At 39.7% G+C, this 17,765-nt stretch overlaps 1 protein-coding gene across 7 annotated transcripts; it reads left to right on the forward strand.

Moving 5' to 3' along the window:
* Positions 1–164: 164 nt before the first annotated feature.
* zgc:174863 (uncharacterized protein LOC100136852 homolog) lies at positions 165–17,056 on the forward strand. Of its 7 annotated transcripts, none has more exons than XM_039795936.1 (10): positions 172–296; positions 4,834–4,905; positions 9,831–9,907; positions 10,802–11,134; positions 11,892–12,203; positions 13,099–13,218; positions 13,938–13,970; positions 14,618–14,656; positions 14,762–14,809; positions 14,939–17,056. In XM_039795936.1, exons 3-9 carry the CDS (start codon positions 9,841–9,843, stop codon positions 14,806–14,808), a joined length of 951 nt encoding a protein of 316 aa, XP_039651870.1. In that variant the 5' UTR covers positions 172–296; positions 4,834–4,905; positions 9,831–9,840; the 3' UTR covers position 14,809; positions 14,939–17,056. The 7 variants fall into 7 exon arrangements, with proteins under 7 accessions (XP_039651862.1, XP_039651888.1, XP_039651898.1 ...); XM_039795945.1 differs by having other exon boundaries at positions 4,834–4,885; XM_039795928.1 differs by lacking the exon at positions 4,834–4,905 and having other exon boundaries at positions 165–296.
* Positions 17,057–17,765: the final 709 nt, after the last annotated feature.

Here is a 17,765-nt window from a genome sequence, read left to right on the forward strand (position 1 = left end):
TAACAAGTGTAAAGTGTACGAGTAAATTGTTCTTAAAAACTAATTTCTTTTAATTATTAGCCTACAGCAAGTTTTCTGTATGGATTTCTCATTGGTCAAAGTCTATGGTTACTGCCCCACACCTCCGCAGGTAGGCTACATTGAATACGTGTTATTTTTGTGCTGGCGTCGCTTTTACTCATACTGAAAGTGAAAGAAGGAACAGGGCTGGCTAACAAAACCGTCCATGTCGAGTTATGTAAGTTAAACGATCATTCTACCACCAAGAGACGTCGCCTTGTAGAGGAGCGTGTAAGGTACGTGAGTTTGAAACTTGTATTGGCAGCGTGGCATGTCATATAGGAAGGCTACGTGTTGACATTACACAAGTTATTAATGTAGAGAGGCATTATTATTAGGCTACCCTACAGTATGACTTCTAATGTTACACAGATAAGTGTAACATTAGAAGACATACTGTAGCCTAATAATAGGCTACTACAAGTTAATGAATGGCGGTATGTCCGTTAAGTAGGCCTACCGTATTTTAGGTTACTGAAACGACAGTAGAAGTATGTGTCTTTAATTATCGCTGAACTGTTTTCTAAAGTCACTGCGAGGAGCGAATTTGCGTTTCCTAGGATAGCAACGGTCTGTCCCGCCCTACTCAGCCCTGCTCTGCCTCTGATTGGCTTACTCGTATTTTTAATCTCCTCATGCCTAACCAAGAAAGCAAAAGTCAGTCAGAGGCAGAGTAGGGCGGGCCATGCCTTCGCCATCCTAAGAAAAGCAAATATGCCCTACAACAAAATGGCTCGACTCGGTCTTTTCCGTCATGGTCTATATTCACATACCCTTACGAGGTCAGCCTCGCTACAAATGTAACTCTATGACCTATACTTGGAGTTCCACAACACCCAGTTGTAGCCTAATACTGTAAGTAAATAAATTGCAATAGTTTCATCAGTGGGCCATAGGCTCAAATAAAATCCCCGACAGATTTAGTCTTTTTAAATGAAGTCTTCAAGATTACAGCTTTATCTTGGCATCTAGCTCACTTGTATGGTTGTTTTGACAGCTAAAACCTAAGGATAATAAAGTGGCATGCAGTATGACATTTTCAAAGTTCTTCTTCTTTTAGAATATAGATCAATAAAAAACGGAACAGAAACGTTGATAACGTATCTGATAATGGCTGCATTGTTTGAATATGCTTTTTTATTTGAAAACAAGGAAGGAGACTGTGTAAAATATGGATGGAAGCATGCGTAATAAGTTGCAGATGACACATTCAAATTCAGCAAGAGATATCTTGAGTCACTTTGGGCTAAGGAAATCTCAGTTTGTCCTGAAATATAGGCTAACGACAAATTATAGTAGCCTACTTGCTGTATAGGCTAATGCATAAATCATTGTCTATTTGAAAACCATCGGTTTGCCATAACTTAATGATGTGGCAGAAGTAAACCATGGGATAATCAGCCCACCGACTGTGCTAAACAAATTTTCTGACTTCAAAACATTCCTCAGCAAAAAAAAAAAAAGAGGTTGTTGGAAAAATACAAGATTATTAAAATGTTCCTGAAGGCATAGGCGCGGGAAGTGCAGCACCCCCTGGTGGTGAAGCTTTAAAACTGATGACAATAAAATGATAAGCTTATAAATATCTCTGGTTGTTGTTTCTGTTCCACGACATTTTGTATGTCATGTTTGGGGTGTGGAATGAAGAGAGAGATAATTTTAGTCATTTTAAAATTATTTAATTTGTCAGTCAAAAAACTTGGAAAAGCTGATCCACTTGTGCCTCTGTTTACCAGTGTCTACTGCTGGCTCGGAAAGGTCTTTCTCAGCTCTTCGCCACCTGAAAACCTAGCTCCGTAGCGCTATCACTCAGAGTAGACTTTCACACATGGCACTGCTTCACGTCCACAAAGACATTTTGGATGATCTGGATATTATATATATATATATATATAGTTTATCAGCCGAACTCCAGAACGCAAATCTACGTTTGGTGTACCGAAATCATCATAAGGTAGAGACATGGTGTCTTACATCTCTGCGTCTTTTTCCTGCCGCCGTGCAGGCCCAGATGGTAGCCTATATTTAGCCTAGTATGATTGTGATTTATGTATGCCTATTATAAAGAAACAAATGTCTGTAACTTTTTAGAATTTGTCACATACTGTCGGAAAAGAAAGATTTTGCATAGTCTGTTACTTTGTGGCAGTTAAGCCTTTTTTAGACCGTGGACCCCCCCCCCCCCAGGACCCCAGTACCCCCTGCCAAAAATATCTTCCCGCGCCTCTGCCTGAAGGCCTTTACCTGCTCCACCACCTCCCCTTTTCGATTCAGGGGTCCAAAAAGTGGGTGGGGTTATCAGCTAATGCCCACAGATACTCAAATTGTTTGGCTTATAATAGCCTAACAATAAATTGTAATAAAATACCTGAAAAAAAAGATTATTTTTTTATTTGTATCACCAACATGTAACCACAGTATCAACTGCCAGCCTTCCCCTACAGTACAACTCCTTGGCCTTGCACATATTAACTTTCAAGAGTCTAGTCCAGGTCTCTTCTTACAACAAGTTAAAAAGTCTTGGATGGCTATTTCATATTGAATTGGTTAATACATTAAAAATAGAGCTGGGTAACAACTTCCAAAGAGCAACTTCATGATTAGTTTGAACTTCTGAGCACTCCAGACCTTTTTTCTTCAAAATATACTGTATATAGGTTGAAAGTGCCACTACAGTGCCGTTACAGTCATGCCCCGGCTGCAATGGCGGTACAGAGACGCTGAGAACACAGATGTGGAACACCCAGAAATGCTGACCAATCATTGCAGACTGGGCTTTTTCAGACAGAGGGTAAATACAGGTAGCCTATATTTAGACAGACAACATGAGAAAAATAAACGTTAAAGCATGTAATCATGTTCTAGCAGAAACCCAAATTACAATTATGAACCCGAAAATGAGCATAAAATGGGACCTTTTAGCAGGATGTGTAGTATATGTTCAGTGTGTTTCAATCAGAGGAGAAATTCATGGATTTATTCCTGGTGGGGTTGTGTGGGAGCGCAGATTTTTCTCCACCGTGTCCAAGAGATTCAGACATCCGGCATCTGCCACCAGACAGCTGCAGTGGCTCGATTAACCTATTGAAAGCCCTTTTGTACAAAAGATACTTTTACTTTTAGTATTGTGCTTCTTTCAACTCGTGACTGATTGTTCAGACTGTAGTTTGTATGAACTTCTTATTTGTCCAGTTAAGTAATGTAAGAAGCCAATTGCGCCCACAAACCCACATAGCTCAGGGGTTTGTCCCTGCCCTTTTGTGTTGGCGTTATAGAGACCATTTCAAATGGCAAACCAAAGCATGTTTTTTGTTTTGATTATGTGGTTGAAGAATCTGTGCTCTAAATTATACAGCTTAGGACATAACAAGACACAGTTGTGACTGCAATTCATGCTCTGTCATGAACCGAAAATCAAGGTTCAGGCAAAAGGTGGGAGATAAAACGTGTGATTGGGATCAAAAAAAGGAAAGTAAGCAAAGTATTTACAAAAAGGCAGTGCAGTGTGGCAATAAGTACCATCAGTAGTACAGAGGTTGCAAGGATAAAGGTGAGCAACAATACACAAGTCTAACACTTGACAGCATTGGCAGCATTGTGGCCCGAATGGTTAGCACTGTGGCCTCACGGCAAGAAGGTTCTAGGTTCAAATCCAGGTCGTTCAGGGGCCTTTCTGTGTGGAGTTTGCATGTTCTCCCCATGTTTGCGTGGGTTTCCTCTGGGTTCTCTGGTTTCCCCCACCATCAAAAAACATGTACTAGGTTCTCCAGTCAGTGCCCTTGATCAAGGCACTGGCTCAGATCTGGAGTTGGTCCCCGGGCGCTGTGATTGGCTGCCCACTGCTCCCTTGAGGGATGGGTTAAATGCAGAGAATGAATTTCGCTATGTTTATGTGACAATGAGGTACCTTTACTTGACTTTCTAAAGGGGAAGGAAATAAAAACATCGGGCTCATCGCAGATATTTCTTCCCCAGCTTTTTGAAGTGAAGATGATATTGCCTAATATTTAAGTGGTATGGAATAAATCTATCTCTTGAGTGGACTTTCTCTTTCAGTATGAGTCTTTGTTTATCATTTCAAGTGTGAATACAAAACATTTTCAAAGTTAGTCGACAGCTGGTCAAACAGGTTTCTAAAGTAGTCCCGGCCTCATGCCTCTTACAATATGAGAAACTTCTAGAAACAAGAGCAAGATTGCAGAAGCAAACTTTTAACTTTTATGTGACTAATAGATCAGTTCGTCCATGCATTTAAATTACTGTGCATGGTCTGAATCAACACCTCTAATCACTAAGCTTAAGATAATATTTAGCCAGTGAATAAACATTATAGGACCTCAGTGTTGCCAGTTTCTCAAGAAATGAAATATAGACAGTACAACCAGAAATCAAATAGAGCACAGCTGCAGAGGCAGAATCATTTAAAATCCAAGTTGAAACAGATTCGTGGGACAAGCGTTGCAAATGATGTAGAGTTTGTATGTGATCATCTAACGCTCATATATCTCTTCCTACAAAAATGAACACACAGAGAATAGTGTATTCTCTGGAGACCTTGCTTCCTGTCCAGTCACTGTTGGCTGAACTGACATGACCTGTTCAGCTGAGAGCTGGTTATGAAAACACATATTTTATGGATTATTATTATAAATTAGTACATAACTCAGCAACAGATAAAGTCACGGACATCTCCATCCTTTTACTTCTTTCCACTTACATTTCATGTAGCTTCACAGCCCCAGTTTGCCTTTTTTTCTGCTTTGTTTCTGCCAGATGAGAGATACAGGGTGACCTTCTCTCAAACAAAAGGACACATGCATGCAAGGTATCTATGGTTTTCACTCGGTAAGCATGACAAAATCAAGTTACGAACACAAACAAAAGTGAAAACAGAGACCTAGACATAGATCAGATTAGGAGAAGCTTTCTAATTGCTGGAGGGTATAAGGAAATGGGACAAGAGACCATGTTCAGCACTCAGCACAAGCTAAACCAGAGTGAGCTCTGCACAATTTCTGTACTTCAGCAAACTCCGATTAAAACCCTGACTGGTGTTAGTGCATGTTTAAATAGAGCTCCTTTGTGACACAACTAGAATCATCTCATTTAAAGTTATATTTATGTGTAAAAAAGTGGAATTTAAGTGTCAGTTTGAGAATTGGATTCTCATCCATGCAAGATCTAGTGTGTATTTAATACTCCAAAGCTTTTTATGTTTTGAGGGAAACAGTTTCACCTTGGTTTAGAACAGACTAAGTCATTTTGATGCTGGATGATGAGCTACTAATAGTTTTTTGTGCATTCACTAATTCGGGCATCGGTGGTGGTCCAATTAAAAGGAGTGCTTTCAAACTAATTAGGTTATCATTAGGGCTGGCCAATATATCGATCATATTATATCGATTTCGTGATATGAGACTAGATATCATCTTAGATTTTGGATATCATAAAATCGTAATACAGTCCCCTCCAAAATTATTGGAACGGCAAGGCCAATTTCTTTGTTTTTGTTGTTCACTGAAGACATTTGGGTTTAAAATCCATAAATGAGTATGAGACAAGATTTCATAATTTTAGCTTTTATTTCCTGGTATTTACATCTAGATGTGTTAAACAACTGAGGACATATCACCGTTTGTATTAGACCACTGCATTTTTAGGTGAGCAAAAGTATTGGAACATGTGACTGACAGATGTTTCTTGTTGCCCAGATGTTGCCTTTTAGGTTGATTTTTCAAACATTAAATAGCTCTGCATGACTAGTCTAAGTTTTTATCCTTGGTTTAAACCTATTAAGACTGTATTTCTTGTTAAAGAGGATAAACCAACATAAAGACCAGAGAGCTGTCTATGGGAGAAAAGCAAGCCATTTTCAAGCTGAGAAAAGAAGGAAAATCGACCAGAGCCATTGGACAAACATTGGGCATAGCAAGCACAACAATTTGGAATGTCCTGAAAAAGAAAAACTACTGTCGAACAGGTCGGGCAAGGAAAACAAAAGTAGTTGATGACAGAAATATTGTGAGAGCTGTGAAGAATACCCCCACAGTGCAGGGGTGAAGGTATCACAATCCACTGTTCGAAGAAGACTCAGAGAGCAGAAATATAGAGGCCATACCACAAGATGCAAACCACTCAACAGCAGTAAGAATCGGAAGGCCAGATTGGAATTTGCAAAGAAGTACAGAGATGAGCCGCAAAAGGTCTGGAACACAAACTTATGGACTGATGAGACCAAGATTCATCTCTACCAAAGTGATGGAAAGGCCAAAGTGTGGAGAAAGAAAGGAACTGCTTATGATCCGAAGCATACAAGCTCATCTGTGAAGCATGGTGGAGGTAATGTCACGGCTTGGGCGTGCATGGCTGCTTCTGGAACAGGCTCATTCATGTTTATTGATGATGTAACTGGTGATGGTAGCAGCAGAATGAATTCAGAAGTGTACAGAAACATTTCGTCTGCCATTTTACGGAGAAATGCTTTCAAACTAATTGGGAGGAAATTTCTCATGCAGCAGGACAATGACCCAAAGCACACTGCCAACAAAACAAAGGACTTCATCAGGGGAAAAAAGTGGAAGGTTTTAGACTGGCCGAGTCAATCACCTGACCTTAACCCAATACAGCATGCATTTCACCTCCTGAAGAGGAGACTGAAGGGAAAACCCCTGGAAACAAACAAGAACTGAAAGAAGCTGCGGTAAAAGCCTGGAATAGCATCACAAATGAAGAATGCAACAGTTTGGTGATGTCAATGGGTCGCAGGCTTGAGGCGGTTATTGCAAGCAAGGGTTATGCGACTAAATATTAAATGTTATTTACTTTAAGGTTATTTGTTCCAATACTTTTGCTCACCTAAAAATGCAGTGGTCTAATACAAACGGCGAAATGTCCTAAGTTGTTTAACACATCTAGATGTAAATACCAGGAAATAAAAGCTAAAATTCTGAAGTCTTGTCTCATAGTCATTTTTGGATCTTAAACCCAATTCAATCAGGAGAGACTTGTTTGCAGATATGCAAAAGGTTTAATGTACAAGAGCATGTAGCTGTACAGAGTATTGGAGATTGAACTCCATCGTTATATTAATACATTTAATATAGAGGTAGGGAACCATGCTGTAACCCACCGATGGAATCCAGACACCGGTGGTGGCGGAGAAGGGCCGGAAGACCAGACCGAGGAGGCACTGGTATGACAGGAGGTGGAAGGGGAGGAGGAGGGATGAACGCCTTTCCTGAAATGACAGCTGATAGCACAGGGAGAGAAGGAGATTTTAAAGCAGTGTTGTGACGCTGTGATTGGCCTATGGAATCCGTGGCCGATTCTGATTGGCTTATCAGAAAGGCGAAAGCCTCCATCGCTGATTCGCTTTAGGGAGAGAACTGATTATTGTTAGGTCTTCCTGAAAGAATTTGCACTGAGCTACATATGTCTTCAGTGAACAACAAAAACAAAGAAATTGGCCTTGCCGTTCCAATATTTTTGAAGGCTGCATTAGAGTCAAGTGATGTAATTTTCTGAACTCAACAGACTGTTCTAGCTGTTCTATTATTTGCCTTTACACACTTTGTCATTAAATCGACATTTCTGATGATTATTTATCTAAAATCTCATTGTGTAAATAATATTTTGTTAAAGCACCAATTGTCAATCCTACAATATCGTCGCCATATCGACATCAAGGTATTTGGTCAAGAATATTGTGATATTTGATTTTCTCCATATCGCCCAGCCCTAGTTATCATTGTGTAAATAGGTTTAACCATAATGCGTCACAAGGGCGGGAAATTAAATGAGAATGTTTTGGAAATTACTAACAGTCTCTCTTTTAATGTGGATATACAGTACAAGGTGGTCTGCAACTCAGTTGACTTAGGACTAGTATAGTTACAGATAATTATAACAATGCTGGGTGAAATAGCTCCTCTAACCCTTCCCTTTGAAGGTTTATGTTGTATATTTTTTATTATTTATATTTATTGTTTTGTGGGATGTTAGTGGAGTGGGTCTTTTTTTCAAGTTGCTCGCCTATGCTATAGCACACTGTGGGAAACTTTGCAGTGTGGTGCACAGATTTCTTCTTTGATGTGGGAGCATGGTGGCTCAGCGGTTGGCACTTCTGCCTCACAGCAAGAAGGTTCTGGATTTGAACCCAGGTTGTCTGAGAATTTTCTATGTGAAGTTTGTATGTTCTCCCCGTGGGTTTTCTCCGGGTGCACTGGTTTCTTCGCACCATAAAGACATGCATGCTAGGCAACTAGGACTACATTTGAAAATCAGCTGACTGGCTAACACTAGTGCATTTACAGAAATGTTCATTAATGTGCATTTTTCTGGGGGTCACCAAGGTTATTTCCTAACCTGTGCTAGTTTGACATTTCACACCACAGTAAGGGGTATCGTCACTGGCAATCTTGCAGCACACTTTAAGTTTGCTGCTAAGATTGACAACATTTGGCTAAGTCTGCCACTCGCCAGGCTCAACAGTATGGGACTCACAACACACCTGTATCCTCTTTATCCATATTTAGTTTCTTTATTTTACTTGTATCATACTTTCTACAACAAGTCAGCATTTGTAATGGCACAGGGAAAAATATCCTGTGTCAAAACAAAAAGGCAAAAAAAAAGATTATTTAGTTTTCCTACCAGCACCTGTCACAACACATCAGCTGAAGGCCTTACCTGCTGATTAACTCCACACACACGGTCATATAAGGGTGTCAGTTATGGGTTCCATCTGCAGAGTGAATTGCATTGAAAAAGCACAATAGATCCACTGGTAATTTAATTCATCTTGTGCAACCAGTACAAGATTGTTGCAAAACACGCCTGCACTATGCACCTGTCTAAGTCTTTTGATGTGATTCATGTTAGAATCATACATCTTATGGTTAGATGTTATGGTAATGTGGCCAGAGATAATAATTTGTTATAGAAAAGGATTTCTAAGGATAATTTTATTAAAACAGAAAAAAGAAAATTTACAAAAAAATACACCCTGCAAAACACCAGATAACATATTTAATCTACCTTTTTATTTTGTTCATTGCAACAAAGATTGGTTCACACCACTATTGTTAACCCTCGCCCGCTACAGGACAATACATGGGGTGGTGATGGCGCAGTGGATATGACACATGCCTTTGGGGCGGGAGATCTGGGTTCGATTCCCACTGCGATACATCACCCAATGTGTCCCTGAGCAAGACACTTAACCCCTAATTGCTCCAGAGGCGTGCGACCTCTGACATATATATAGCAATTGTAAGTCGCTTTGGATAAAAGCATCAGCTAAGTGACGTGTAATGTACATACTTAATATGTCTTATTTAATCAATACAGTTTAGAGACTTACTTTTATTTTGTGTTTAGAAGCAGAGAAATGCTCCGTTGCAACGAGAATATCCTGATAGCCCAGGTTCTCCTGAAAGAAATTATGTCTAAAACTTGATTGTGCAAATTATTACACAAGGAGCCGAGGCGAACTAAACATGGGAAAACATGGCTTAGACCTCAGAGGGTTTTAATGTGTGGATTGATGTGAGGCTTGTCAGTGTGTTCAAAAATGTGAATTCAACTGAAAAAAGAGAAATCTTGTGCAGAGTTATAAGTGCAAAACTCCCAGCAATGTACATCCAGTAAACCAGACCAACCAGCCCCTAACACACTGACCTCTATTGCATAATAACTGACTGCTCTTTGCATCCTGCATTTTAGTTGGTGAGTTAAAACATGTGTACTGTATGTTTGTTTTGTCGTTTTAGGTAAACTAACATGGCCTCAATGGGTATCCTCCTTTTTTTCACTGCCATCTACATCAGAACAGGAAATACAAACGCAGGTAAGTTCTCCTATAATCTGACAATTTCCAGTATGAAATGCTGCTTGCCGCTAGCCTGGAAACCAAACGAATCTGCAAGCTCATGTTTCACTTTCTCTGGCAGATACATCTGGCCCCCTGTCACGTTCAGAACCTGGACGGGCCAATAACAACAATTTATCTTACATGGGGCAGGTTTAAGATGATTACTGACAGAGGAGCGTCATGTTTACCAAATGTACTTACTGTAAGAGCCAAATAGGGACTAGTTCATCTGAAATAATAAGTTTGTTTAAAAACAGTTAAAATGGTAAAAAACTATTTCATGAAAATTCATAAGACATGTATTGGTTTAAAATGCATGATTTAGTAATGTTTAGGTCTGATAATATTTTTGTATTTTGAGCTTTCTGTCAGATAGCACTACGTCATAGCGTAATTGATTGGATGTAGTTAGTTTAGTTTGAAGTTAGAGACGTTGGAAGCAACACAGTTTTTTGACCGTGCGTACCATGTATAATTTTGTGTTTTATAAGTAAACATTTAAAAAGAAGACCGTTTGGTTTGCTCGTGTTTCAAATACTGGTTGTAGTTAGACTGACTTCAAAAGGTGGCACAGAAGAATTAGAAGCAACTAGGTGCCACTACACTTACCGAACGTAACTGCGCAACACACCAGGCTCACAAAACTCAGATCAAACTGCCATGCTAGGCAGGTTTGATCAAAGATGAATAAAGATTATGTTAATGTATTGCCCATTTGTCGCATAAAATGTTTTCAAAAACACATTTTAATGTACTGCTTAGCTGAAATTTGAGAATGTTTATCATGTTTCACATTTTCTGGCAATTCCAGGCTCGCTTGCTACTGATGTAAGACTGTATCCCTTTAAAAAAACATGTTTTCTTTAACAGGTTTTGTAAATGTGGAATGCCAGGCTGAAAAGGTGGGACAGTATGGCCAGCAGTCACTGCTGCAGTGTGTTGTCAAAACCACACAAGACCTGGCAGACCTAGAAATCCGGGTGGTCACTTGGACGAAGGAGGATCGTCCCTTACTGGTTTTTCATGAAGGGAAAAATAAACCCCAGCCAGGCTATTCTTTTGCTGATCCATCCTGGAATGACAGAAACATGAACGTATCCCTGCTCATCACCAACACTGCTGTAGAGCACGAGGGAGTTTATAAATGTACGGTGATAACAGACAGCGGCGACGGCAAGGACAGCACCAGCCTTAAGGTCACAGGTGAGAGCCATCAGTCGTGGTTGACCACTGAAACTTTTTGACAACTATTTGGCACAGAGAGATGACCATTTTGAGTCATGAATCCAAAGTCATTGTAGGGGCAGTGGTGGCCTAAAGGTTAGAGACACAAGCTTGTGACCAGGAGGTCGTCGGTTCAATCCCCAGACTGACAGGATCAAATCTGGGTGGGGAAAGTGGAAGAGCAGCACTTGTCCCTCCCTCATTACCACCACTGAGGTGCCCCTGAGCAAGGCCATTAACCCCAACCTCTCCAGTGGAGCTGCTCAGTGGCCAGCAGATCAGACTGTGGTTGTACTGGGCAGCTTCCAGGTATGAATGTGTGCAACTGTGTGAATATGATCAGGGCATTCCTGCAAAAGAGAGGCTTCCTCTCAGTGAACCTTTCCTGAATAAATAAAGGTTAAAAAAAATTGACTTGAAAGATTAAATTGTTGCCTTGAAGGGATGAAGATTGTTTAGAGATCCTGGGGACTTTCCTGGCGTAGCAGATTGGTATTTCCCTTTCTGTCCTTATACAGTACTTTCAGTTTCAATGTTAAAAATCATCCAAAAATACCTGTTGTTGTCTATTTGTCTTATTGACCACCATACAATCTATGCTTACATTGCACTATATTGTACTTTTTAAATATAATGATCGTCAAACAATTTTGTGATATTTTATTGGTGTCATTTGATGGACGTCATGGTGCAACGTTCCGCTGAATGATGTTTGCTTTCTGTTTTCTCTTTGCAGCCAAATACAACAAACCAACTATCCACTCCAACCCTGAGACAGTACCTCTTAATACAGATGTTACCCTGATGTGCAATTCTGATGGTGGCTACCCAAAAGGTCAACTTCGCTGGTTTGATGAGAACAACACGGAGTGGACAAAAAGCTCTCAAATGGAGGCGAAGCAGACAGAAAGTGGTCTGTTTAACCTCTCTAGCAAGCTGTCTTTGCTGAAAGGATCCATTTTCACCAAATACACCTGCAAAGTGTTCAATGCCAGTGGAGACAAAGAGGAAGAGGCCACATTTGAAGTACAACATGCCAGCACACTAGGTAAATGTTGTTGAGCACCATGCTTTACACCTTTTAGGTCTATTGGCCCAATCCTGCTTCACACAATGAAATGTCATGCAGTAATTTCAGCCACTGTTACAAGTGAGGTCATGCTTTACCTGAAATTTAAAGCGACGCATGTCACTACAGTAACATAAACACACCGTCGTTTAGTATTGTGCAACTAAGAGCTAAGAGGAATCTAAACCACAAGCCAACTGTTGTGTATGTTTTGTGTTGGCACAACTTGGTAGAGTGGACAGATTCAACGGTCTGGACCCAGGCAAGTATTAAGGAGTGTGTTGGTCATGAAAAGAAAACATCTTGGCAGGTCAGACAGAGACCTTGTTAATATTCATCCGCAAACGTGCTTTTTTAAATCCATAACTAAAGATCTGTAGTTGTTTTTAAAACACAATTCACTAAATAGTTAGGGGGCAACATGTCTCTTAATCTGACCAGACATCTTCAAAACAATGTCCCTCACAAAGAAAGAAAACTATGCATGACGGTCCAGGCCTGATAAGACACAGCAATGTTACTTGGTCATGGATCTACAGTCTTTGTTCAGTTCTATTCATTCTCTTTGATGGGAAAACTCATCAACAGGTTCACTTGGCAACTTCACAGTCACCCTATCTGATCGGCTATGTACTGTAAGTTCTTACAGCTGCCACATACAGCTGAAGGTCTTTTTTAATCACGAATTTTGCAGACTCCTCTGGGAGTGATAGTGAAAGTGAATGTCCTGTAGGTTGCTAGAGTATTACAGGGGGAACTTCCCACCAATGTGTGCATTCCTCATTTTAACAAGAACACTTACATCTTTGCTCTTTTTGACTTGACCTGAAGTATTAGAGCATTCAATCTTTGTTGTTCAATTTGATTTATTCAGAGACACAGAAGGGAGTAGGGTCGGGTTCAGCCTCCAAAATAGTCGCTCCTGTGGTGGTCATCGGATCTCTGATCGTAGGGTTGCTGTTGGCGCTGCTGATCTATAGAAGGCGATCTCAACGTGAGTACCTACACAGGCCTACATGAACATGAACAGGAAGAATAACATGAACAAACATTGCTGGTTTAATGTATTATTTCCTGCTTCCTCTTAGAATAAAAGATTGTATCACATTCAAATCTTCAGACCACACGTAGACAGCCAAAAAACAAATGCACTCAGATTTAATGACATCTAGCTATTGTTCTGATGGACTTGTATGCACTTATTGTAAGTCGCTTTGAAGATAAGCTTCTGCCAAATGTATGTAACATTTTCCTTCCTGTAATTATTCCTCCTGTTGATACTTCCTTTAAACAGTGAGTAATTACTTGCAGTTATACTGATACACAATTATAGAAATAATACTATTACTATGATATTTGATCGTGAAATAATAAAATATTTCTATTTTCAGTGTGACATTTGAATACTAACTTTTTCAGATGTTGTGTGGGATTGCATCAGTGACTTTCTGTAAACAATAGAGCTAACAGAAAATAACCATACAATAGATGAAGGATGACACAATAGTTGGAGGTTGAAAAACCTGTAAAACACCTAGCAAGTAAGCATGTTATTCAGGTTGGGAAAGTACACTCTCTGTTATTGTTGAATGTTAAGTATCATTTGTCTAGTCTGTCTATGTTAGTTAGTGTTCTACAAAATGTCTCACAAAGATTGGTGACGGAAGCACAAGTAGATATCTAATTGTCATTAATTCATCATTTTCTTAACAGAGGCGCGGAGACACTCCACAACACCCCTTATGAGTACGTCCATCTTTGGACAGAATATTGCTGCTGTTTTTCTTCTAACTTCTGCTCTCTATAGAGGTTTAAATAAAGGTTCTATCTGTGGAATTTTCTATCTGTCAGCTCGTTTTAGCGGCCTGAAACACTAAAGATCTGCCACAGACCTGCTGACAGATTAATGAGTGGTTTAGCTAGCTAAAACTACTAAAGTAAAGATCTTTTTTAAATACTTTGCTTTTTTTCTTTCACTGATGAATAGTTGAGTCAGTGGCCTCCTGCACTGCATATTTTGAGACAGTTTGAAACCAAAATTACTCACCCAAGATCTCAGTCCAAGCCTGTTGAACAGTTTACTGTCCCTGCACTAACTGGGTTTCAACACATCTAAACTGCTCCCTGGCTTTCACCTCATTTTAAAGATGACAGGGGAAGTACAGCATTATTAACTACACTGATAAAGGTTTAGTATTTTTCCATGGCTTGTGGGAAACTGGGCTTGGTTACTCATCGGTTTTTGAATCACAATATAACCTGACTCATGTTTCGGACACTCGACGTTGGGGATCTGCCTATGCTTGCATGTCACAAATTTAAACTGTTTAATATGGTGATGGTGTTACACCCACCCATTGTTACCTACAGTAAAATCTTTTGATTTGTTCCAGGTGACCATCGTGAGCTCCCTATATGCGATTACGATGACGGTACGTCTAAATTACAGTATTTTGACTCGTTGTGTCTAACTAAAACAACTTGTGTTATTTTTACTGTTTTCAAATCACACTTTGATATGATATAACTTTTTGCAGGTGATCATCAGGAGAGGGATAAAACATGCCAAGTCAGCCCGGCCTGAGGTAATTATAATGCTACGGGCAGATTTGTTTCACCTCCATTTTTTATGGTTTATGGCAGTGTACAAGACAGTATTGCATAGCTAAAAGCTCTCTCTCTCTCTCTCTCACTCTCTCTCTCCCTCCCTCTAGCTGCAGGAGACACTGCATGTCACATGACACATGCTAATGTACTGGCAACCTCTGAAATCAACACTTCCTTGTTTGCTAATCTCCACTCTATCGTTTGTTTCCCTATTACAAACGACTGCGTATATAACCAGGAATAACTTGTACTACTGTGATTAATCCAAGGAACTGTAAGCCCTTCATTCACTTCAACTTTCTAAGAAAACAATCTTAAATGAGATCTAAATCTGAAGAAAGATCTCTGATTTTGAATCAGTGATGATGGACAACTAGAAGGCAGGGGGTCCTGTTCAGGCCATGTGACCTTTAAACATTGACAACCACATCGGGAGCTCGGTGTAACATCACCGAAAACCACCTTAGTGAATTTAGGAGGGCAGCAGATCTTTGATATGTTTTGGTTGTTGGAGAAAATATTTTGTTTAATTGTGCCCACGCAGTAACTGTAGCATTTTGTAGCTTGGCAGGAATGGCCCTCCTTTTCACTTCCTCTTGTCGTATTATGTCAACGTTCTGAAGAAAGTGTTGCACAAAAGGAAGTCATATTATTAGGATAGTTAGGGAGTTATATGTGTATTCCATGAAAATGTAACAAAAGACAAGATAAGTATAATACTATATTTTTCTGTCAACTAATCCCATGAAAAGACCAAAAGCAGCAATGTGCTAGCCCATCTCAGGACTTTTTGTCTTTCCTACTGTCTAGGACGCTCAGATCCAGGACCATTCGTTGCTGCTGACGACGTTAATTGTTAAAATGGGTTCCAAGCATTATGTGCAGTTTAATTTTTTTGAAAAGCTTCAGTAATTTCCCTAAACAGCTGGGCGCTAGCTTTTACTGAAAGTTTCTCAGGACTAATTAGTGTATTTGTTTAGAGCTATGCTCAGTCCCACACTAGTAGAAATTTGTGGCACCAGGTGGGATGGACTCAAAATAAACATATTTAAGGAGTGAGCCAAAAGTTTAGACTATCTTCTAGTCACTAAATTAACAAGATGACATATGTCAGAATATGTCAGACTCAACTCAGCAGGTGACACTGAATGATGATTACATTGTTTTGTGCATTGTATTTTGTTGTTTTTGCGATCATTCATCAGTGGAGCAGTAGGCTGTGCCAGTTTTTAGGGCGTTGACCACACTGGAGGTCTGTGGCGCAGAGGAATAAGCTATACTGGAGTGGCTACAGGGGCAATAAACAGTATGTTAGTAGATGAGTTCAGAGTTGGTAGAAAATCAGAAAAAGGATAGATTATCACCGGCCTTTTCTTTTTAAGGGTCCTTATTCAGAAGTTTGTCAAGGTTTTAGAGCACTTATTATTTCCTGTTTTAAGACCAATAATATCACCGATTCTAACTTTAGTGTTAGCGTTCACTGTCTGAGAACCTTCAGCCCCCAGCACATTTCATATCCTTATTCTAACCACTGAGAAATGTCATGAGCTGGATGCTGGTTGCACTTCTGTGCATCACATGATCTTCACATGTCACATTGTATAAAAGCCAAAAACACCTTTGTTTTCCTCTCCTCCTTGTGTTGTTTTCAATGAAAACTGTGTTTATGTAACTTCTGGCAGCCTTATGCAACTTCATTGTCAAATCAGATGGTCACCATCTCAGGCAGCTTTTTGGTTTCCTTATCTGCATCTGATACCAGCTCTTTCATAGAAATGGACGGTGGGCGTGATTTCTAATCTGCTCGATAATGGAACATGCCATAGACATCAGCAAAAGTAAATGATTAATCTTGGTTCTCTCACATGAAGGTATCAGCGTTATTCATTGACTTTGTGGATGGAGAAAAACAACGCCATTAAGCATATAAGGTTTTTGATTTATAAGTTTATTTTGGAAATTGAAAAAGAAAACAAACGTCCTCAAACAAAACTTGTGAGAGGCACATGTGAGCACTGTTTTGTAGATACTGTTTTTATAAATCTGTGAAAATTGTTACTGTGTGTTTCTGTGAATTTATGTTTTTGATCCAGTTTTTAAAAATGAAACTGAATGTCACTGGACTACAGCCAGGTATATTATTAACTTGTTTTTATGAATAACATACTCTGTTCAAAGTGATCTGTGATTGGTCCATGTAATAAAACACATTTTGAATTGAAAAAGAACAGTGTTAATTATTTTAGTATTTTTGCTGTGCACTCATGTAGATAATATTTTGGACATGGTAGTTCTTGTTAAAAAACCAACTTCACTTTTCTGGTCACTGACCTCACTTTCAGGTGAACACAGAATGATGACATCATTGATGATGACATCATTTCTGTTGTGTTTGCTGTACACATTATTGTAACACCTCCAGACATGTTTGATGGTTTTTCTAGTTTTCTTCAGAGTTTTTGTCAGATACTGTGAAACTGATTAACAGTGAGGAAAGACCTTTATATACTGTCTATGGGAAAGACTTACTGTAATACTTTTGAACCTGCACTTTCAGACTTGTTTTAAGCCTTTGACTCTGGATCAAAGGTCTTATGACTATTTCTGCTATTCAGTACCAGACTGAGCTTGTCCGTGGATGGACCATACCAAGAACCAGAATCACATTTTTTTTGTTGGATATTGGATGTGAAAAGCGTCACCCGGATCTTTGGTCTGATTGGTTGAAGGACTATCCAATGAGCCCAGAGGCATTTGAGTGGCATCCGTTGGTGACGCCCCTCTGGAAATGAACTGTCAATGAACCTTTCCCAGACCCACTCTCAGTTACAGCTGAGAAGGGTCTGGTGTTAACCAGGCTAATGCAGCATGCTTCTACCGAGATCTAATGTGTATGATCGGCTGTCTAACGGGTCAGGTCAGTATATGTTTTGG

This window comes from Perca fluviatilis, chromosome 1, assembly GCF_010015445.1.
Source record: "Perca fluviatilis chromosome 1, GENO_Pfluv_1.0, whole genome shotgun sequence".
Lineage (NCBI taxonomy): Eukaryota > Metazoa > Chordata > Actinopteri > Perciformes > Percidae > Perca > Perca fluviatilis.

Coding starts and splice junctions, on each gene's coding strand:
- zgc:174863 (XM_039795928.1), top strand. CDS start 9,841: ATGGCCTCAATGGGTATCCTCCTTTTTTTCACTGCCATCTACATCAGA. Junction 9,908..10,801: donor AACAGGAAATACAAACGCAG/GTAAGTTCTCCT, acceptor TTTCTTTAACAG/GTTTTGTAAATGTGGAATGC. Junction 14,657..14,761: donor TATATGCGATTACGATGACG/GTACGTCTAAAT, acceptor AACTTTTTGCAG/GTGATCATCAGGAGAGGGAT.